This window comes from Nannobrachium achirus (genome assembly GCF_963921795.1).
Source record: "Nannobrachium achirus genome assembly, chromosome: 7".
Taxonomy (NCBI): Eukaryota; Metazoa; Chordata; class Actinopteri; order Myctophiformes; family Myctophidae; genus Nannobrachium; species Nannobrachium achirus.
The window spans coordinates 32,635,038-32,659,822 of record NC_137816.1 but is presented as its reverse complement, the minus strand read 5'-3'; the positions used below and the strand labels follow the sequence as shown (position 1 = coordinate 32,659,822).

General features: G+C 44.9%; 1 protein-coding gene across 1 annotated transcript in view; it reads right to left on the bottom strand.

Annotated features, from left to right (window-relative positions):
- Window positions 1–21,211, bottom strand: part of insyn1 (inhibitory synaptic factor 1) — a gene marked incomplete at both ends in the record, with an annotated part of 114,287 nt that extends 93,076 nt beyond the window's left edge. The window contains one exon of the mRNA XM_080729494.1: window positions 21,059–21,211. Coding sequence (XP_080585620.1) covers window positions 21,059–21,211 — 153 coding nt within the window. The remainder of the gene's footprint in view (window positions 1–21,058) is intronic.
- Window positions 21,212–24,785: the final 3,574 nt, after the last annotated feature.

Sequence of the window (24,785 nt, the reverse complement as noted above, 5' to 3'; positions counted from 1 at the left end):
GTACAAATTGACCCCTACGGATCTGTAACCCTTTTAATTTCATGGATCTCTAGTTTGATATGCTTTAGCCAGGCCATCGACCCAAAATTGATACTACATTTATCTATTTGAATCTACACTGTAATAATGTTAACTCCTGGACTCAACATGAGAGATGTATACAACTGGTGAGAGCTTTATATTGATATAATACAATGTAGCCAGACTGAGTGCAGATGTCTAGGGTCATACAATAAGTCTATTTATTTATTTGTATTCATTTTATCTCAATCTGATCACTCTACTCCTGTACCTATCCTGTGTTTCACACTATAGGCTACCACTGTCCGCTGCAATGACACCTTTGAATTTTCCCCACTGGGATCAATAGAGGTCTATAGTTTCTGATCTTATCTTATCGTAATTAGTCAAGGCATTGTCACAGTTTAAGACACAATCAGTCCTCGGCGACGATCAATTCAGCAAAGCGGCCAAGAAAAGCTGCAAAGAATAATTGTGAAATTAAAATGGTCTTATGGTTCACACAGGCACATAGTGAGCGATTCATGGTGACTGGCTCCTGTCCAGGACCTGTCCAGTATATGAGGGGACTCCTCCACTCTCCTCTCTCTGTCCCTCTGTATCTCTAAGGCTCAATGTATGCTCTGTCCTACGCTGTTACACGGCGGAAATAGCCGATCTGTAAGCTCACGACACCTTGCGTCCCGCACAGCACCGGTGCACGGCGAAGTATATCAATCCGGCTTGTCTCTCTAACCTTGCGCTATCTGTCGCACTCTGCCACCTGGCAGGGCATGGATGGCTGCCACCAGCGTCACTGTCAATAACGCAGTGATGCACCATCAAACGTGGGACAGGGCGAGATGAAACGAGAGCGGCGCAGGGAGCAGGGTAATTATTCAGACACAGAGCTAAGAGCAGACAGGGGGCAGAACATGTCAACAACAAACTGTTTGGATGATTAATACTTTCTGTCGCCTGCGCAGTCACCTGTGCCGTCGGCAGTTCCACGTCCGTACTCAGATGAGGGACGAGATTTCTGACTTTAAGACATTAGGTGGAGTGACAACGAGTCCCCTTGGGCTACTTATATCCTCATATAGCCTATACTGACTGGCAGGCAGGCCTTTAGGTTTTACGCAGACTTTGTTCAGTGCAACAAAGTCAGACGTCGGTGCATGTCATGCAAATTATGATCGTGCATCATGAAGTAGAAGAATTTATACAGTACATTAGCCTTAGTCCTCATTACTGCACATGCTGTATCATGGATCTCGACGAGCAGTTCAACTAAGTTCAACAAGCTGTTTTTTTACAATATCTCATGGCAGCACTATGTTCTTAGTAAACTACAAACTTACTGTACATTATGTGTATTTGGCATCTCCCATATGGATCTCGGAATTGGCTCGAATGTGGATCTTGGACTTACGTACAGTAGACATAGAATATGACATCAGTCATCTTCAAGTATCCATGATATATAACATTTGGGACTAGGTTTTAGCCCAATCAGAGCCATATTGACTTCCATTTTAACCCCCAAGTTACATAATTCAAAAGTATAAAACATATATGTATGTGAGATGAAAATGAGTGGAGTTCCATTTGGACCTCTGTCCCCAGACCCAACGTTGAGATCTATGCATTGCCTGCATAACTGCACACTTACAAATGTGTAAACTCTCTTAGAGTTAGGCCACAGTCTCATAATATAATTCGGTTTAGTCGTGCGAATGGGAGGGGTGAAGTTGCCACATTCTTGCATATTTAATTGAGACGCTTGCGCTCACACTGCACTTTGTCATCCGAAACAAGGATCGCTGAGTCCACGTCTGTCCACGGGACATGTATGTATCCAAGCTGCATACTAATGCCTCCTCCATCTCCCTGTGTTTAATAATTCTTCAAGTTCAACTCACAATGTAACCGCAGGAGTCGCAGGACCCCCGCAAATATTTTTACGGTCGTAAACGGGCGATCAAAAAATAAAACCATGCGGCGGCGGCCGGCGAGAGGGACTCGCAAAATCTACCAGCAATAAACCAGACAGCAAATAGGCCTACTTTAGCAAGATATGAATATCTACGAAGAGGACAACGTCAACGTGTCTCTCTCTCTCTCTCTCTCTCTCTCTCTCTCTCTCTCTCTCTCTCTCTCTCTCTCTCTCTCTCTCTCTCTCTCTCTCTCTCTCTCTCTCTCTCTCTCTCTCTCTCTCTCTCTCTCTCTCTGCCCCTCGTCTTGCCCTCCGCTGTCTCCCTCTCTGCGCTCCACGCGTAAAGCGTTTCCATTTGGACATGATTTGGCACAGAGCAAGAGAGAGAGCACGCGCACGAGCAAGGGCGAGAGACCCACACATCGGCCTATATTATATTAGCCTATAGACTATTATACAAGTGACTCCAGTGGCACTTTCCTTTCATCTAACTGTGAGCAACTCCTCACAAATAATACACTATGTGCGATCGAGGGAGCGGTGATCAGAAATGAAATCAATGAGGGGAGGAGGCGGCCAGAATGGTCAGAAATCTAATGAGAGCGGACGGTCTGGAGGGGGATTTAACCTTTTATAAATAACTATGGATTTAACCCGCACATGGCTCTATATATTGCCTGTATTTGAGACGGCTGGATTCACACCAACAGTGAAGCGTTTGCTGTAGCGAATCGAAACCACCGTTGTGGATTTGCATTTGTTTCTTTAATTCGAAAAAGAATACGCATGTGTCTTCACACATGCTCAAACGTTGTGTATTTTCCGACAATACGTTAGAGGATTTGTTTTAATCGCAATAAAACGTGCCTGTGTGAATGCCGCCTTAAACAGATTCAAATAAAATAATAATAATTGAATGAAATGTAGGAACCGTAGAATAATACATATCAAACTGGGGGTCCTTGAAATGAAAAAGGTTGATAATTGCGTAAACCATAGAAGGTACAGTAAGCTAATTTCTGCTGTGTTTTGGTTCTTTGGCAACCGTGTCCGGCTGACCATTTGACATTGTCTTTTCCCTATGCAGCGAGGTCGCTCACGGTTACAGTTCAGCATGCGGTGGCACTTTAGCTTGCAATGATCGGTGACCTACTGTACTACCATATCAAGCCTAGGGCTGATAACTGATAATCGGCTTATCACCATTTTATCATTCCAGTCACCCAGGGCAAATGAAGGCTGCATGTGTGATGTGAATTTGGACATTAGAGGTTTCCACCCGACAGAGACGATATATTTTAATAAGCTGTAGTTCCAAACGTGTTTGATCAATGTAAATGGTAAATGGTGCATTTAGCGTCTTTATCCAAGGCGCTTTACAATGATTGTGCATTATATTCACCCATTCACACACACATTCATACACCGATGGCGGAGAAAACCATGCAAGGCACCAACGTGCACATTGGGAACAATTAGGGGTTCAGTGTCTTGCTCAAGGACACTTTGACACCAACTCTGGGGGAACCTGGGATCGAACTGGGAACCTTCGGGTTGCCAAGCGGCCACTCTACCCCTGAGCCACTGCCACTGTTTATAGGCATAAACAACTACCACCCCATTTTGTACCCCTAGATTCTCTACTTCCATACAGAATTTTTATACTGCATTTGGTTGCCGGTGTTGAAGGAAAATGTGTCTTCAGACATTTTCTTAGCGGTTCTGTACATTTCTATTCCTGTTAATGATTATTATTGTAGAATATTGTGGTTTTGTTTTTGTTTTATTTGTTTCCGTGCCAGTCTTCTTCTGACTCTCATGATTACATCAGTGAATCTGGGTCAACAGAGCTGTGAGTCATGATACAGGATGTGGCACTCTTTTTAGAACACACACACACACACACACACACACACACACACACACACACACACACACACACACACACACACACACACACACACACACACACACACACACACACACACACACACACACAAGAAGCATTATCATTTTTGCTGACTTGCACAGGGTGTGTAGATATATCCAGAATAGAACAGAGAGAGGAGGCTATCTAGGTGCAGCCACCTGAGACTTCCAGTCAATGTTGCTTTAGGTAAGAGAGAAAGAAGTTCAACTTCAAAATCAAGGGATTTTTTTTTTACCACTTAAGCCAACAGCGAAAATAGCGATGCATCTGTGAACTTGTAGATCTGTTATTTCCGCTTTAATTGAAAAGAAATCACCTTCAACTAGAAGGTTTTTGACTATTTGTGAGGATGTGTTGCCTATAATGCCAAGCCCAATTTAGAGGACACCAGATTGAAAGTGGTTTTCACTTAAACCCTATGCGGTTGAGCGGAGTCCCTCAGGGCTCTGTAGTAGTGTATTTTCCCCACAACACAGTTGCTGGGGTTTAAGTGGTTAAGGACAGTGTGGCTTCAGTTGGTGGGTTGGTTGCCGGCTTGGCTTTGTCTATCACTGCAAGGCTGTGAAGTTTCCCCCTGAGCCTCCTTTACGTTTCTCTGCCGTCCAGCTACAGCTCCTTCTCCAGGTTGCAGCTAGTTCAAGCATATGGTTCCTGTCGGGCAGAAACCTCGTATCTCCATGCATGGTTCAGTGTCACACAAATGTAGCCGATCTACAAGCTCACAATGCGTCGCATCGCAACGCATTGTGAGCTTTGTTTTGGAACAGTGGTTAGGTGTGTCTGTGGGTTTTATGCATACTTAAACAACAAATTGTATTACCAATGCGACTAAATAATTGGATCCATCGGAAACGAAAAGGCCCAGTGTTTGGACTTACAAGGTTTCCACCCGACAGTGAGGATATTGACTAGCCCATCATGCCTGTAAAACCCACTGGATTAGCAGGCCCTCTGAGCCTGAGCGCCTCCCGCCGCAGAACCCTCGCACTCAGCACAGATTGTAATGAGGGCTTTAGGGTTAGAACCTCTGCCGAGATGCCGTAAAACACCACAAAATTGTGCGCATCGATTTAGTTTTTTTTAAATAAAACAACACACCTACATGTAGTAAAAGGGCTAGTTAGTAACAGACGAGTGAGAGAGGAAAACTGTTAGTATGCATGTTTCTACATAACGTTTAAAGCCCATAACCCTTTCCCCTTCCCCCAAGGGGGGGATAAAGTAGGATAGAGAGAGCGAGGAAGACAGACGGAGGGAGAGAGGCAGAGAAAGAACGTGAGAAGCAAACAGGGAGGGGGTGAACGGTGGACGGAGTTAATGGGTGCTCGCGCTGCACCGAATTGCGACAGTCTGGATGGAACAGCTTAGATCAATTGTTGCAATTGTGCTCGTGGGCGTGTTCAGAATTGTTTTGGCCAATCTCTGTGTGTGCTGTGAATAAAACCAGTAGGCTGCAGTTAATGGTGTGAAAAATGGAAGTGCATAAGCAGCCCCCAAGAATAGCGACATCACTTCATCGCGTCTGAGTGTACTGTACTGTACGCGGTGGCGCCAGCACTCTGTCCTTTAGGTCATTACTATCAGAGGCTGGGTGGCTAGATGATTGTCTTGTACAGTAGATAAATGTTCAAGGCATGATTAAGAACACAAAACAAATAGGATGACATGCAATTAAGGAGAGCCTTGAGCACGGTTTCCCCCAACACAGTGTCCACATCCCGTTTATATGGGTGGCAAGTAAATATCCTGTATATAGCCTACTATTAGACACAACCTTGCTAGTACCAGCTTGAACCCCATTTTGGCTTTAGAACTGCCATAATCCTTCATGGCATAAATTCAACAAGATGCTCAGTTGGTACTAAGGGGCCCAAAGTGTGCCAAGAAAACATCCCCACACCATCACACCACCAGCAGCAGCCTGAGCCATTGACACAAGGAAGGATGATGGAACCATTATGTCACCTTGTAGATGCCAAATCCAGGCCCTGCCATCCAACTGTCGCAGCAGAAATTGAGACTCATCAGATCACTTTTCTTTCCTTTTTTTTCCAATGTTTAAATGTGGTGAGCCTGTGCAAACTGTAACCTCAGCGTCCTGTTCTTAACTGACAGGATTGTCATCCAGAGTCTTCTGCATGCTGTACAGTAGCCCATCTGCCTCGACGTGTTGCACATTCAGATATGCTCTTCTGCATACCTTGGTCGTAACGAGTGGTTATTTGAGTTACTGATGCCTTTCTATCAGGGGGGTAGGGCATTCATTTAGTTAGAATATGGAGATTTCTATGGAGGTTTCTGCCCGACAGCAACGATATAGACAAAATACGCCAGGTTGAAAGTGGTGAACTTTGTGTTCCAGACGCTTACACTACGATCAGCAGACCGTAAGCTTGGAGACTGATGACTGGAGGATTATTCTAACATGGTGAAACGCAGGTATTGGTGGTATTTGGCTCTTGATAACAGCACCATCTAAATCAGTGTTTCCCAAACATAGGGTTGTGACAAATGTTTGGATCACACACTCATTTCAATGGGTCATAAGTAAATATTCCCTTTTTACATTTTCCAAATGTTATGGAGCAGTGCTCCAATACGTGACACGTTGTGAGCTTGGAGATGGGCTATTTTTATTACTTGCGCCAGCAGAGTGTGCAAGTAGATAGATAGATAGATAGATACCTTTATTATCCCAAGGGCACTCTGAGGGAACGCGGACATTATTTGTTGGCCGGCGGATCTCGCAGCGTCCTCCGGCGTCTCAAAATGACGCAGAGGGGTACATGACTCCTGCTGCTGTCTGCTTTGAGTAAATGAGGAGGGACATGACTCCCCCTGCTGTCTACTTTGAGTAAATGAGGAAGTGATCCTCGGTGGAAAACGACTGATAAATCATAGTGATTTTATCATTATAATGGATAAGCCTAAACAAACCAGTTCACATGAACAATACTGATGTAAAATAAGATATCTGAACGGCTACATTTATTTATACAATTAAAATGTCATGAGCCAGCACAGTTATAGGGGGGTTTGCCCAGACTTCTTTTTCTTCCGATCACCAAAAGAAGTCTGGGTTTCCGAGGCTATCCCAAGGGGGAAATTCAGTAACTAGTACTGTGTTCGGCTGTGTATGTATGTAGGTAGGTAGGTATAGGTACGTAGGTAGGTATATATATACCTACCTACCTACCTACCTATACCGTATAGGTATTAGGGGTGCAATGGTATGAGATTTTTAACACCGAAAATATAGTCCACCGTGCTTATCGGTAACACCGTTTTTAACCACCATTGAGTGTCTTGTCGTCTTGTGAGCACTCAATAGCAGCCAATGCTACCTCAAGCTACAACAACAACAACAACCATCCTACCATCAGCTTTGTAAAAAAGCAACAACACTGTTAGTGTTACAACAGCACTGCATTTTCTTGTTTGGCTCATCGTTGTTTTTCTGCCTACTAAGCCACAACTAGCCGACTGGAACGTGCCCTGCGAGTGGGGACGAGGCATCAGTCTGATGGGCTGTGCCTCCCCTGTGGATGATCCGTTGATTCTGAATCTGTTTTCGACACTCTCACTCAAGAAACAGCTCCCGCTATTGAGAACCAAATCCCATCGTTCATTTAAAAGAGCCGTTCAAGAGCAGAATCGTTCGCGAACGTCACATCTCTACTGCGCAGCCTGCCTCGGGGCAGAGCTGAGCAGCGGATATGTTTTCTTTTTATTTAACGGTGTTATCGATGTGCAGGTAAAGTACTGTGTTGTGCTCGCCCACCGCTAACACCGGTAACACAGAGTACCGTTGCAACCCTAATAGGTATGTAGGTATAGGTAGGTTGTTTAAGCCTGTAGCCCAATCAGGGACCAGCATTTCTAGCAACGTCATTAACAGCCAATGAGGGACCAGAATTCCTGGTGATGCCAGTGGTGATGTCACTGGCATCACCAGTGGTGATGCCAGTGGTGAGCGCACCTCATGGCGCGCTCTGCTGGCGCACAAGTAGGCCATACATGCATTGTGTGCAAGCGCAAGTTGGCACCTCATCAGAGTGCAGTTCAAGTTTAAATAGGGCTTAAGCTCATCATGTATTTCTGTACGTTTGGGTCACGGGGAGACACCTTAATATGACGTTTGGGTCGCAAGCTGAAAACATTTGGGAACCACTGATCTAAATGAAGTGTTCTAAATGCCTACACAGCATCAATGGGAATGGATTTTTGCTCACTGTCACATTGAAGTAGGAATGGACTGTGAATCTGGATGAATGTATAGGGCGACTATGAAGATAGCATGATGGATTCACACCAGAAAATGATCAGTGATACAGTACTGAAGCAACATTTGACATGGGTTATCATCATTCATGATAATATAATTATATTTTTTTTCTAATTGATATCAGATGTATTTAATATTCATAAACATAAAACATAAATGCATTGTGAGGACTAGACCCCAAATCCAAAAGGTTCATTCTCTTTCTAATCGGCACATCCTAGAGCCAATCTGAAATTCCATGTCAAATGCTGAGGCGATATTTATTTATTAACGTCGACAATAATTGAACACCTGATCCATTTGCCGAAATGGACTGAATTTGCGTTGCAAGTGAGGGCAGGCATTCATCTGTGAAGCATGTCAGGGTATTTTGTACTCGGTGAAGAACAGATTAAAGTATCTCGTTCTTGTGTTGTTTTTTCCATGTGCATAGAGAACTCCGCTGGAGGCACATCGGCGAGTTCAATTTGGGGAATTTAATTTCCGCGACACAAAAGAGGCCCAGGCAAAGGAGGAACAAATTGACAGATGTGCCATCGCGGGCGCATATGTCATTTTCCTCCCAAATGGTTTTTAACAGGAGGGGGAACCCTTCGGCCCCTTTGGTGTGTCAAGTTGAGGGGTATTTTCTCCCTCTAGTAAGTGGCTGAGTGCTTTAGCCCTCACCGCGGTATGTTGCAGTCCCACAGAGTGGGTTAGATGACGGGCCAAGCCCCATCTTAATCTGAAGTCAATGGACCTGCGAGTGCAGCCGTTCCCAACCTGTGGTGATGGCTCACTGGTGGGCTGTGAGGATATTGCCAAGTGAGGCCCCAGATAATTGGCAAAACACTTAAAATGTTATTGATAATAAAACATGATATATTTGATGATATTGTGATATGGGGACGCAACCTATGTGGCAATGCCTAAGTGGTATGCGCCTGGAGCAGTAGGCCAGCGGGCACCCCCCAAAAGAGAAATTAGCTTCTCTTCGCGCCGCGTTATGAGCTTGTAGATCGGCTATTTCACTACTTCATAGACTTTTGTTTTCTCATTTATGGAATTTCTTAGATTTTTATTTTATGTATTTCTTCGAAAGATCATTGCAAATCTTAGCTTCTTAGAAATAATAATAATTAAAAACAAAATGTAGGAAACCCATAAAATAAAAAAAACACACAAAAATGTGTCCATGACCCACAAATGGGTCCAGACCCAGTGTTTGGGGAAATAGTGATCTAAACCACTGGTTCTCAAGCCATTCCCAAGTCAAGGACCCACAAATTGATATGAATTTGGGTGAGGACCTCCATCTGAAAAAGTTTTGTGCCAGGGACATAGCAGATGCAGGCCTACAAGCTCGCAGCGCGACACAACGTGGCACCGTGAGCTTGTAGATCTGCTGTTTTTGAATAACCAACGTATAAATAAAAGGTGGTTAAAATAATTGTGATGCTGTGTTAACTACTTTTATCAGTTCATAATGATTAATGGGAAGGTAAATTATACTACATTAGCTCCATTGATCCAAGCCACAAACAATTGATTGATTAATCGTTCAACTAAACATGCCTTGGAAATGCATGGCACGGCACACAGTGTTAACTGGTCAGATGGTTGGACATGCAGAGAATGAACGCTCTCCAGATTTTTAAGCGAGCCCTGGTCCAGAAAAGTCTGGGAACTTGTGGGAAGCACTGCTTTAGCCCTCAGCAGTGGTTTAAAAGTACAGTTTAGATTTTAGATTTTCTATACTTTTACTTCTACTCCACTACATTTCAGAAGAAAATATTGTACTTGTACTCCTCTACAATTATTTGAAAACGTTAGTTACAAGTTACTTTGTAGATTTTGATTATTATTATTACAAAAGTTAACCACTTCAGCCATTTGAAAATAGCCGATCTACTAGCTCACAATGCGTCACAACGTGGCGCATAGCTTGTAGACCTGCTATTTTCAAAAGATTCATTTGAAAACCTGTGAAATGTCTACTTTCTAGTTTCTACTTTTGGTACTTCAATTATGTACATTTTGATACCAATACTTTTGTACTTTTACTCAAGTAAATGTAGAATTCCAGACTTTTGTAGAGTATTTCTACATTGATTGCAGTATTGATACTTTTACTTACTGTAAGTAAAAAAAAATTAGTACTTTTTCCACCACATGGCCCGCAGCGAGGCATGTTGCGGTCCCAGTCCACAAAGAAAGCTTGACGACGGGCCAAGCCCCATCTTAATCTGAAGTCAGTGGTCTTGCTAGAGATAGAGTGGCTGGACTGTCAACACAGGTAGACCGGGAGCCAAGTGCAAGCGGTGGCTTTCTGGGAAGCGTTCCACCATGGACACAGCTTTGTGACTCATTATGATTTCTGATGGTGAGCACTCATTTGGAATAATGTAAATGTGCCACAACCACATTGTCACAAAGATGTGGCCACAGGCTAAAAATAAATATAACTGCGATGTGATTTCAAGCATACTTGATCAGCAATAACTACATTTGACTTGCCTCATTGCTGCATGTTTATGTGCACACCTGCATATGAAGCTAATTCGTGTTCCAAACATAATGCACATACATACCTGCCACTAGTACCCACTATGTGTATGTACAGTACTGTGTGTACACTTTAGATTTCTGTATAGAGTGAAAGTCAAGAATCCAGTGTCTCTGTCGGGCGGAAACCTAATATGTCCCAAATTGTTACTTCAAATTCAAAAATATAAAAAGTAGCAGATCTACAAGCTCACAGCGCTTCGCGTCGTGCCACATTTTGAGCTTGTAGATCTGCTGCTTTTGATGCTTTTGTGTGACGCTGTAGTATGATCAAGTAGGGCAATAATTTATGTAAAAAAAACATTAAAAGTTTAAATATGGAGATAAGAGGTTTCTGCCCGACAGCAATGAGATACGCCATGTCTTTCAGTAGTCCCCCTAACTCCCACATCGAACATTGTACACAAAGATGCCACGTGCATATCCTGCGACTCAATGCAGATAAGAGCTTCAGTTAAGTACCGTAAAATGCAAATGTTTGTTTTTTTTCCTTGTGTGATTACACATGTAAGCTTTCTGATTTGAGCTTATTTTTTTTCTGAGCAAAGCTGCACATAATTAGAGTGCCTATTTTCTTGGGTCAGTGAAATTATCAGCTTGCGAAAAACTAAGTGTCCCGCTGTAGTGGTGGAAAGTAAGCACATTTACTCTAGAGCTGTTACTTAAGTAACATTTTGAGGTACTTTATACTTGGGCATTTCGTTGCTTTCGGGCAGAAACCTCAAGCAGCGTCACACAAAAGCATGAAAAGTAGCAGTTCTGCAAGCTCGAAACGTGGCATAAGCGACGCGTTTTGAATTAGTAGATCTGCTACTTTTGCTATTTTTGAATTTGAATGCTGAGGAGCAACCGTTTTGGACTTAAGGAGGTTTACACCCGACAGACACAATTCCCATTTTTTAATACTTGAAAACTTTTGCTGCTTTGCTGAAGTACTGCGCTTTCTTCCACCACTATCCCCCTGTAGATTCAGTAGCCTTTGATTTGCATCTGAGACTCCCCACAGCAGTGCCTGTGTTGTTAAGCGCGGTGCTGGCTTCAGCGTAAGGGGGGGTCTGCAGCTTCTCCCCCGTTGCCTGGCTGTGGCTGTGATTGGCTTCATACGAGATCGTGAGACACACACAAGCCTGCTGGTTGGCTCACACGATGCTGGCCGACAAACCTGACAGACCGACTGATCCTAAGCCAGCTATTTGGACGCCTAACCTTCCACATCGAGCCCCCCATACAATGCAGCGTTTAAGCATGCCTCGGACATGAAAGACCATGCGCAGCGGAAGCCTCTCCTCTAATCAGACCATATTTACACGGCAGTATTCTTTGACAGGCTCCATTTCAGCACAAATGGCCTGATTTTGATGGCCAAGGCCGATGGGATCGGGCTGGTACCCGGGGTTTGATGAATAGGAAACGAATTGACCAGCCTATTTCTGCCATGGCCCAGGCTTAGCGGCTGTGAATGGCTTTAAACAGAAAGTGTGACTAACTCCTCGCCTATTCCAGTGGTGAGCTAATCTCGTATAGCACAAAGTGAAGCGTTTTGTCCCAGAAACAGCTAGCGGCAGGCTGGGGGGATGTGGATGGAGAGTTGTTGCTGCCTGGCTGCTGCCCGCTGTGGTCATGGAACCCTAACATACTGTAGTAAGACACTAACATATACAGTAACACACCACTTGGTGATGTGGATCGTCTTACAGTAGTTAAATAAATATATGTCCACTGTTGTGGAACAGTTAATCCAACTCATCAATTTAGTAAATTATTTAAAAGAAAAATGAAAAAAAAGGAGGGGCAAAAAAGATGATCGATAATTTAATAAATGTATTTATTAATAATCAATCCATATTTTGGCATGTAAGTGTAGGTGAAAACCTTTAAAACATAACATTTTAAAAATCTCAAAATAGTGAAAATGTCTGATCTATGATCTTGTAGATATCGACAAAGTATATAAATTAATTGATGAAGAAAAAAAAACATGAACACACTTCTCAACAATTCAATAAATCGGAAAAGTTAATTGACAGAAAATAATTGCAGCCCTAAACTTGATGTTTGATCGTTTCACAGAAGCCGATTGTGGGTTTGAAGAGGATATCATGTCATTCTGAGCCCATGGAAAAGAGATAAACGTAAAAGAGAAAAGTATAAACGTTCAGCAATGAAAACAAAATCATGGGTGTGCTTTTCTAAGTTCTTTAAAGCTCATCAGATGTAAACGTTCTTTCTGCCAGTCAGTCTGTCAGTCCAGCCTTGAACAGAGAGAGGTTGCCAGTCCGTCAGGAGGCCTGTGATGATAAGAATATGCGAACAGCTAAACAGAAACCAAAAGCTCCTTTTCAGCCAGACCCACACCGTCTGGTGTCCTGGACACACTGTGCTCTCGCTCTGATGTCTGCCGCCAATTCAAGCCATTCTCATTTCGTCTCTGTCAAGGCAGAAAACTCTTATCTCCATATTCTCTTTTTTTTGTTGTAAATTAACACCCTAACAGCATCACACAAAAGCATCAAAAGTAGCGCAAAAGCTCCAAACGTGGCGAAGCATCGTGTTTTGAGGCTGTGAATCTGCTACTTTTGCCACTTTTGAATTTGAATCCTGAAATGTGTCAGGGAACAGTTTTGAACATTGGAGGTTTCCATCCGACAGAAACAATCCGCAGCTTAAATTCTCTCTGGTCTTGATGGCGGGATGGCTGTGTTCATTTCCCCACAGGCACAAGACTGCTCTTTTATGCCTGGTTCCACATAATGACACCTTTTTTTTTGTAAAGATAAAAATATTTTTGGCATTGTCATTGTGTATTTTATTTTAGATTGTAGGTCAGCGTAGAGCAGACATGTCCAAAGTCTGGGCACGGAGAGCAATTGTAGCAGCTTGCCCCTGAAATGTATTATTTATGGCACACCAGGATAGCCATGTGAAATTCATGTGTGTGTGTGTGTGTGTGTGTGTGTGTGTGTGTGTGTGTGTGTGTGTGTGTGTGTGTGTGTGTGTGTGTGTGTGTGTGTGTGTGTGTGTGTGTGTGTGTGTGTGTGTGTGTGTGTGTTTTGAAATGAACCTGGGCTTTGTTTTGTTTTTCAAAAATGTAATTCCAGGAAGTGATGCCCAACCTTCGCGCAAGGAATCATATGGGACACAGGAAACTTGTGGATATGTGACGCTGTACTATGATCAAGTAGGGTGTTAATTTATGGAAAAACACATAAAGTTAGAATATGGAGAGATAAGAGGGTTCAGCCAGCCCGACAGTAACAATAAAGTTGTGTCCGTCTATGCCCGTGCCCCACACACACACACACACACACACACACACACACACACACACACACACACACACACACACACACACACACACACACACACACACACACACACACACACACACACACACACACACACACACACACACACACACACACAATGACTCCATGACACTGCCTTCTCTCTCATCCTTCTGTCCTTCCCGCCTCATTTGATTCCTTCTATTTAGCAGCCTCGTATCTGCCTAATAACTGATATGGATGTTCTTATTCACTGAGAGCCAGTGGTGGAAGAAGAACCAATCAGATTTGGTTACTTGAGTAAAGGTTAGCAATACTACAATATAAAAAGACAGGCACGTGCACACATACTGTAGACATCAAAGGGGGCTTGAGCCACTGCCCTCTCCAGACCATGAATGCAGTTTTTACTGTGGTGAAAGAAATGCAAATGCCCTCTTTCCATATCATACCTAAAGTCAGCATTCAAGAGAATTGCCTTGTCCAATCTCTGAACTTGAATGCAGCATCTTGTGTTGAAAGAATTGCCCTCTTTGTGTAGAAATCCATGGCGTTATGCCACATCTCCAGTATAGACTACGCTTAGTTCAGTGTAGTATCAAGCACCGAAAATAGCTGACCTCCAAGCTCGCAACGTGTCACAGCGCGACGCGTTGTGAGCTGAGAGGTCTGCTATTTTCCACCAAAAGGCCCCTTTAGAAAGTTCAGCTCCTGCCTCTCTAACATTCTCTGCATGTCCCTGGACTCTATGATGGATGTATTTCAATTTTTCATTTGAGTAAAAGTACAAACATATTGGTATCAATATGTACTTAAAAAACAAATACATCAAAAGTGTACTTTATTTTAAGAAAAAAATAACGCAGGGCTGCAAAATAGGCAGGCAGGCGTGGTTGCTTTGGGGTGGGGTTGGGAGGTCTTTACATTGTACTTAGCACCAGACTTCTTTCATTTTTACATCTTGTCAACACAATTCTACGACCGAGTGTGATACAAATGAAATACAATTCCCCAGGTGCACACCATGACAGCCGTCACTGTTATTATTACAAATAATACTAGTTCTATCGGCACGTTGCCTTTGAGAGTCATTCCTCTATGGCTCCCCCTGATTATATGTCACAGAGCATTGAATGGATTTTACAGATAATTATGAGGTTATGCATGAATGGTTAATTGTACTTGTTGAATGCAGCCGATGTATTATCTGACATTTAAATTTGGAGAATATGCTGGCTTGTTTGGACATCTGCCTAGACAGATCTTTTATGTTTTTTCTTTTTCTTTATGCAGACCAATGTGTTATGTAAGCAATAACCCCGGTGGTTATTGCACCTAGAGCAGGGGTCTTCAACTGGTGGTCCGGGACCCCTAGAGTTACTACAGGAGGGCTAGCAAATCTGTGTGTGATAGGAACACACTGCAAGCGTGAGCTTGTAGATCTGCTATTGTCAGGGAGGAAAAGAGCAGACCAAGTACAGAGCCACGGTCAAGTTTAAGTATTGAGGGTTTAAGTGGTTAAAGGTCTGAAAATACACATGAATCCAACATACTAATAGAAAAGATAAGTCAACAAACAAAAACATTATAATAATAATTTCCACAACACAGGATATTTCTGTCAAACATGTCTGTGAAGCTATCTATGAAAAAGGTTTAATCTGCAACATAATGTTACGATTATGTGGTGTGGGGTCCCTGCTTCATCTCTCTCTCAGCTAAGGGGTCCCCCCTGCAAAATTATAAATACGTGCAGACCGGTTCTTTATACGTATCTAAATATGTGCTCCAGTATTTTATTTGGGTAGTCCCTCCTTAAGTGCCCATGCAGGCAGGGGTGTCGCACCAAATTCTGGGCCCTGGGTACAAGGATTCACTGCGGGCCCCCCATGAATGTTCTTCATAGGGGGAGGGGGTTTAATCCATTTAGACGCATTATTACGCATTATTTTGTGCTTTAACTATTGAAAAATAGCAGATATACAAGCTCATGATATGTATTTGGCCACAGAACCCCATCTCAAAATATTTAGTTCCACGGACCCCCTGGTTGCAAAATGTTTGTTTAAAAAATACATATATTCAAAGATTTGCACACATTTTCACGGCTTTTCAAAAATAGCAGATCAGCTTGTATATCTGCTATTTTTCAATTGCTAAAGTATAAAATAATTAAGGCCCCCTCCACCTTGGGCCCTAGTAACTCAGTCCCACTTTCTCCCCCCTTGTGACACCCCTGCATGCAGGTATTATTCTCTCAGGTTCAAGTTGTCCCTGTTGAGCACCGACGAGCCCTTCTACCTTCAACTGGCTGAAGTGCGTTGAACTCTTTGTACCTTCTATTTGTAGTATTATTGGTATCGTATACACAGACAAAAAAAAGAAAAAAAAAACATTGTCATTTGGTATTAATATTTGTTTATATTTAGAATCTTAGTCAATGCTTCAAGTGCCCACCAGCGGACCCGGGCCATAGGTTAGAGCAGTGTTTCTCAAGGTCTCCCCTCAACTCTGACAGAGTACAAATGGAACCAAATGAACCTGGTAGGGTTCATTTGGTCCCATTTGTACTCTCTCAGAGTTAAAGACTTGTGTATGGGTCCATTTAGACGCCCCTAAAGGAACCCACAGAGTCCCTGGAATCCACTTTGAGAACCACTGGGAACTGGGTTAGCGAATCACTGCAATAACACTAGTGTTATCAGTGCAGTAAGACAGCTTAGCTTGAGAGTGAGTTGGTGACTTAATTACTTGAGGCTACAACTGCTTTCTTTATGGGCTTCTATGCAAACTAAACAGTATGTCTTCAGCAAAGGTCTTGGCTGAAATGTGTTCACATTAATGGGGTCACAATTGTCTCAAGGCTCAATAATAGCTGCCAAAGAATGTTTGATCAAGTTGTGCTAGTTGGAAAGCTTAAGAGTATGGCCTAAACAAAGCTATTATTTGACTGATTCTTTTTGATATTTTTTGGTTAAAACAAAACCTTTTTTGTTTGTTTTTTGTTTGTTGTTAAAATGTTAAAGCTTTTGTTGAGTGTTTGTTCAATAACTGGGATTTCCCCATTCTACAGCTCTTTAATAAACAGAACATTTTAGGTTGGGTTGCCAATTTCTGCCAATCAGAAAAGAGTATCAATTTATCAGCTTAAATGTTTTCCAACAAAAGAGGAAATGTTTTCCAGTTTGTGTCGTTTCATTTCTTTGTGTCATCACTTCCAATTTCACTCGTACATCCTGTATGAATTCTCTCTCTTGGATTGTTGAAATTGGTAATCTAACCTTAAAACTGTACTTTCAGTTTACTAAAGAGTTGGAGAGACAGAACTCTTATTTTAACTTTGTAGCCCACCCGAGTATCAACCATAGAAAAAAGGTCAATGGCACTTCATTTGATGAGGTTATATAAAATATTTCCTTCGGTGAGACAATATTCCTGTATAATGTATAGCCTTGGTTCAATTGACTTTGTTGTTTGAAGCCTGGGTGATCCACTATGGGAGGATGTATAGCATTGCAGAAAGACAAGGCAAAAAGGTACCATTCACTCAGTCCACTTATGAAACAACACTAATTGAGCTAAGCTTAGCAAGAGCAATCTTGGAACAGGTGCAGCCTACCACAAAACATCAGGAATTGCCTTTGCTAGCCACATAGGACTAACAGCCCATGTGTTATGGCCAAGGCCAGCAAAGTTGCATTTTCAAAAGCTACTGATCACAATAATAAAATATAAACGCTATCTTAAGACCTTACATTCTTTGGGCCAACAGATCACCAGGCTCCACTCCACAGCCAACATCCATAGGCCTACTATGCATGCAGTACTCCACCCAGTCCACTTATACTCACATTATCTTTCCCTCATTGAGTTAGTTATTTCCTTACATCCCAGTAGCAATTCATCATTTATGCATGTGACAGTTCTTATCTATTACGCTGTGACTTTAATGTGTCCAAGAATGGCATATTTTATGGAACATTAGGCCTCCATTGCATCTGACGGCGGTACGTCTGAGTGCCAACGCTGTTTCTGCATCTCGCTTTGACACAAGGCAACAATCTCACAGAATCAGCTAATTGCAGGATATTGATACGGCGAGCCGAAAGCCATGCCAGTACTTGTCATTTCAGTAAGGGGGCGGGGGGACAGCTTATCCCCCTGGTAGAGGGGGCATTGGGCTGGTCGTTCAGGGGCCCCCCTCTCTCACTGGATCTTTAGAACAATGGTTCTCAAACCTTTTCATGTCAAGGACCCCCAGATTCTTATGTATTTGGCCGCGGATCCCCATCTGAAATGGTTTTGTGCCAGGGACTCCCAGAAATCAAAATCATTCAAAATGTACCAAACATTTTCAATATAAAAAGAAAGAAAGAAAGAAAAGAAAATAGCATGATGTACAAGCTTGCAGCGTGCCACAAAGTGACACTCTGTGAGCTTGAAGATCTGCTGTTTTTGAATAGATAATGGTGTTAAAATTATTGGGGACCCCTGAAGGTCCCCGGACCGCACTGAGAACCAATGCTTTAGGGTAATTAACCGAAAATATATCAAAACAAGACATTTAGAACCAATAACTAATCCTGCTCATGTAGGTTAATTGAATAATCGAGGATCCGTTTCTTGTTGTGAGCTTGTAGATCGGCTATTTTCGGCAAAGAGCTTTGGTGTAGAGGGGGAAAAGAACAGACTAAGTACAGTGTGAAAGGTCAAGTATATTAAGTAATGACGGTTCAATTGGTTAAATATTTGAAAACACAAATTGACATGAATCCAAAATACACTGATGATTGTGCTGCCAAACAATGAAACTATATGGAATCTATGAAAAGGTTGTGGGGGTCCCCGCTTCATTTCTCTCTCAACTAAGGGGTCCTTGGCCTGAAAACGCTGAAGACTCCTGAACTAAATTGATTACTCCTATTAACCACTAAAGCCCTGCATTATACTGGTGATATTTACTGGAAGTCACATCACCCCACAACCTGCAGCTCCAGAGTCACAATGGTTAACACGCAGTAGGAGCTAGCGGAGGAGGCCCGGGCCGTGTTTTTGTTTATAAATAGCTCCGGCCCGGTATTATTCCACTTGCAGGCGTCCCATAATCATCAATCACTCGGACTCGGTGCTCCGCTCGGCTTCTCTGGGACTCACCAGAGAACAAGCTGTGGGCTGCGAGGCCCTTGGACCTCCTCTACCCGTGCAGAGAGAGAGAGAGAGAGAGAGAGAGAGAGAGAGAGAGAGAGAGAGAGAGAGAGAGAGAGAGAGAGAGAGAGAGGAATAGAGCTGCTTGGATGGGAGTCTGGGGGGAGGGTGTTGGGTGAGTGAGTTATGGTACTACCTCTAACCCCACTCAACCCTCCATGGGTCTTGAGGGGGGAAATACAACTCCTCCTTTACCTGATTAAGACATACATGCACCACACATCGTCGCTGTACGGGAGGAGAAACCCCTTACCTCCACTTTTTAACCTGTTGTGATGCTTTTCTCGTAAATGAATGCCAATACTTGAAAGACAGAAGAAGACTACAAGATCATGCATACTACAGCGTCACACAAAAAGTATCACAAATAGCAGATCCTCAAGCTCGAAGCGAGGCGGTTTGAGCTTGTTGATCTGCTATTTTTGAAATTTTAATCCTGAAAAGTAACAGTTTTGGACACCCGACAAAGACCACACACACACACACACACACACACACACACACACACACACACACACACACACACACACACACACACACACACACACACACACACACACACACACACACACACACACACACACACACACACACACACACACACACCCCTGGATTAGAATTTAGGAGACATGAGGTCAGTGGTGTGGTGGTGTGGTGCGAGGCTGGGAGAAGCTTCAAAGGAGATGCTCGCAGCAACGGGGACATTGCAGGGTGACATTCTAAAATGATTCTGTGCTCACACATACGCAAGCAAGTTTGCTGGCACACACTCAAACGATTGATGGTACTACCATACTTGTAAGGACAGCAGCATTTTAGGATGGCTATTTTTCAGTGTAAATAAACAAATATATATGTCCATTTGTTTGCCATTTTTAACCCTAAACCTGACCCTAACCCCTAAATGCCTAATCCAAGCCCTGACCCCAGCCCAGCCTGAATCCTTTCCTAATTAACCTCTAAATTAAATAACCTCTAAAACAACAACATTTATCTGGTGGAGTCCACAAACATGGTCCTCACAAGGTCCATTTCTAAAGTTCTACTTGTGGGTACATCTGGACCTCACAAGTATATGACACACACACACACACACACGCACACACACGCACACACACGCACACACACAATAACTTTGTTTATCCTTGAACTGTCGTACATTTTTGCACCTTCGCCGTCGTGTTGCCATGGCAGTTGCGAAAATACTGCATGAATCGGGCTAATATTAACAATGGCGTTATATAACTATTGCAGCACTAAGTCCTGTATCTTACCTAAACCCACCGCTGGGTTTCAGTCCCATCTGTATCTGTATCTTTTCTTTTCTTTTTCGCAGGCTGGCTGCACACACACACACACACACAATTTCTGTCTTTTACAAGAAGTCACACACTGCACATGGAGGGGGCACTGCATGGTGTGCTCCGTGATAAAGCAGTCCTTTGATTGAAAAAGGAGGAGAGTCCAGGCTAAAAGAGGCATATAAACAAAGCCCCCGCCCCCCCCCCCCCCCCCCCCCAACCCCATTCTGCAAAAGATTAAAAGCAAGATCTCGTCTCATTTGAATCTCAATCAAAGGCGTCACCATTGCTGGGAAATACATTTTTATGCTTACTTCAATGCAGCCCCACTGAAGAAGCAGACCCCATATCCTCTTACACCTAACACCCCCCAATATATATATATATATATATATATGTATATATCTATCAATATACGTAAAACCTGATTTATGCTTATTTGTGTACCGTGTTACACACAGTTAAACAGCAGATCTACAAGCTCACGACACGCGCCGTGAACTTCTAGATCAGCTATTTCCGGTGTGTGAGTGTGTGCCACGTATGCGGCTCGACGTGTGTTGTGAAACTCACCTCCCGCAGTTCCTTGGCCACATCCTTGAGCTCTTTGAGGATACCGTCCAGCTGATCGATCACCATCTTCATGTGGCTGCGGATGCGTTCTCTCGGGCTGGGCGTCTCAGAGGCGGAGGTGGTGTCCCGGGCCGGAGCTCTGCTGAGGGACATCCTTTACAGGGCGAGGTGGGGCCGGCGGCCGGCGGGCTGAGGGCGTGGTGGGGGTGCCGACCAGGGGTCCATGTCTTTGGCCACGAGGAGCCTCGGTGCTGCTGATCCGATCAGGGGCCCCGGCCACGCAGGACGACCTCAACATCTTAAAAGCGACCGCAGGGCAGCCGGAAACGCCTTGCCTGGCCCGCACGCTCGCCACGGGGTCACACTCGGACATCCATGCCCTCTCCCGGCGGATAGTTCCAAAAATACTGAAAAGACGATCATGGGAAAAGTCATTAGAAATCCACAGAAACCGACGAGGGGGGAGCGCAGAACGACGTGCAGACTAGGAATGGATGCTGCCGGCGTGGAAACTCTTACATAATAGCGTCCAGCCTACTCATCCCCGGTTGTGTCAGTGTGCGTGTGCGTTTCGAGTTTTGTGTCAGAAGAGGTGCTATTTTAAAAACGGCCCGGCTGTACGGGGGAAGCGGCGCTCCTGCTCTTCTGCTGGTCCTCTGTGTTTCTTTCTCGTGGCGGAACGCGGCGACATAATACGCAAGGCGTCCGTTAGAAAAGTAAAAGCCGCAAATGGGCTGTCAAGCTTAATGCTCAATCTTTAGCAACTCTGTCGAGGAAGATATCCAAGTTCAGATAGAAAAATAGAACCCCACAGCTGCAGCTCACATTTCCAAAAAGATCTTGTTCTACATTATCGGCGGCCGGGGACAAGCTTTGCAGCTAAATATACTCCCTCTGTGAGGACAGTGTCTTTCAACGGAGAGAGAGAGGACGAAAAAAAAGCAGAAGAGATACTCCTGGCTCCCAGTGCCGCACTTCTTTTCCGGAAGGGAAAGAAATATATGGAAATCTCAATTAAAAACGACTTGCGCTGAAAAATAAACTTCTCCACACATCCATTTGCTTTGCAGCTGATGACTGACGCATGTCCTTCATCATCTGTCCCTCAGAGAGAGAGGAGGAGGAGGAGGAGGGGTGTGGGTCTTGTATGTGCTTAGAATGTCCAATCTCCTCTTGCCCACTGCGCCCGGGGCTTATTCCAGGTGTCAGGGACGCTGCATCAAATCATTTCCGTAGTAATGTGACTCGTGGTGAGGATTTGCTGAGGAGGAACCGACAAAACACTCACCGGTGACAATGAGAGAGCACGGGGGGGGTGGGGGGATGAGGAGGGGGGGGGGGGGGGGGGGGACCGTCCCCCAGAATTAGGACGACCGGCTTGTCCTTCGAGCCCACATGCACCGTCTGGTTGTCTCCTCCGAGTCCTGTCGGAAGCGCTGACCCGTGCCAGTCTGCAGGGGTGGAGTGGCCCCCCCTCCCCTCCGCCTCCTCCTCCTCCTCTGCCAAAAAAGAGAAAGGAGGAATCAAGGGAACCGAGAGATGGAGAGAGAGAAAAAGGAATCACTTCTCTCCTTCAGTTGTTGCTAAGGGAACCCGGTCTGCCTCCTTCCGTGCGTCGTGTGATTGGTTAATTATTGCACTTCTTTATCCGTGTACTGTACGTTTCCTCTCAGAAGAGCAGGGAGAGCTCCGCTCGCCTTCCTTCCAGCGGCACCAGATAAATCACATGAGAGCCACCAAACACATGGAGGTGGCTGGCGGGGCGGATGCTCGCTGATTCCAGGGCAACACTGCTGCCACGGGGCACGCCGACCAATCACACATGGCACCTGGACAGACGTAAAGGAAAAGCAAGAGCTTATTATCTCTCTCTCTCTTTGTGTCCCCTCTCTCCCTATTCATCTGTCTCTCTCGCTCTCTCTCTCTCTCTCCTCTCTCTCTCTCTCTCTCTCTCTCTCTCTCTCTCTCAGCTTAGCTCGCACTCTGAATAGAACACAACGACGTGCTGAAGAGCGGGGGAGGAAGAGAGAAAGAGACAGAGAGAAAGAGAGAAAGAGACAGAGGAGATACCAGGAATTAACTGCGACGATTGGAACTTGGCAGTTTTTACCCGCTGCTAACGTGTACTGTATATCTCAGCAACAGCTGCAACACACCTCGGGTACATGCATGCACATGCACATGAGTGATCGTGCTCTCACACACACACACACACACACACACACACACACACACACACACACACACACACACACACACACACACACACACACACACACACACACACACACACACACACACACACACACACACACACACACACACACACACACACACACACACGCTCACCTGTGCATCCACTGTGGCTGTGGATCCATTTACCTAGAGCCTCACGGAGCCTAGTTCTGTAACGCTCTCGCTCCCTCTGTCGCACACACACTGGCTGACTCTCACTGCTCTCTCTCTCTCTCTCTCTCTCACGGTCTCTCGTGCACAGTCTCTCGTGCACAGCACCCCCTCACCCCACCCCCTGCACACACACACACACACACATACGCACATGCACACACGCACACACATGCACTTGCACTTGACTTACTGTCCCAGAGAAAGGGGCATCGGCGGGATGCAGGTCTGCTTCATTGCGAGGCTGTGTGTGTGTGTGTGTGTGTGTGTGTGTGTGTGTGTGTGTGTGTGTGTGTGTGTGTGTGTGTGTGTGTGTGTTGTGGCAGAGCAGAAGTGAAGGAAGATGGAGAGGGATGAAACGTCCTCGATGACACTCTGAGAGCAGAGAGGAGGAGGCTGGAAGAACAGGGAGGAAAAGAAGAAGTAGTAGAGTGGAAGAAGAAGAAGCTGAGCCGGCACGGACAGGCGGGTTAGGGAGGGGGTCTCTCTCTCTCTCTCTCTCTCTCTCTCTCTCTCTCTGTCTCCCGCTGCTGATGCTGATGCTGCTACCGTCGCCCCGACAACAGCGCCGCTGAGAACGAGCCAGCCGTCATCCTCGTCAGCAACGCTCGGGACGGACTGAGCTGCTCCTCTCCTCTCCTCTCCTGCGCTGCTAGAGAGTCCACCAGGAGCTGGGCGGCTATTATTCTCGCCTGTTTTTTCTCTCCCTCACCCTCTTTCCCTCTCTCTCTCGTTCTCTCTCCTGTTCTCTCCGTCCCTTCCGCGTCTCTCTCGCGCTCTGCCCCTGCGCCCTCGCGGTGTCCTCACTGACTGCCGGATGAAGGCGAGCTGATGCCAGAGTTTATGGTGAGGCTCAGGCTCCTGCCAGCAGCGCTCGGCTCGCTCCGCTCCGCTCCGTGGGAGGAGGAGGGGCCAAGCCGCGTTAAAGGTACAGCGGCTGCTGGAGCTATACGATGTACAGACCCTCCTTCTCCTTATTTCCCCTCCCCTTTCCTCCCTCTCCTCCTCTCCTCTCTTCCCATATCCGTTCCTCGCCCCTCTCCCTCCTCCCTTCCTCCCCTCATCTCTCCTCTTCTCCCACCCTGCCTCCCCTCTCCTCTCCTGTCCTCTTTCCTATATTCCTCCTCTCCTCTCCCTCGCTCCTTGTTGTCTCACTATCTCCTCTCTCACACCTTCCTATCCATCTCTCCCTCCTCCTCCTCCTCAGTGTTGTGTGTATTATGGCTCTCTTAAAACAGGATGCAGTGTTCCTCCCCACCGCCAGGCAGCCAACAACCAAGCCCCGTCTCCAGGGACTGGGTGTCCAAAAATCCCTGGCTGT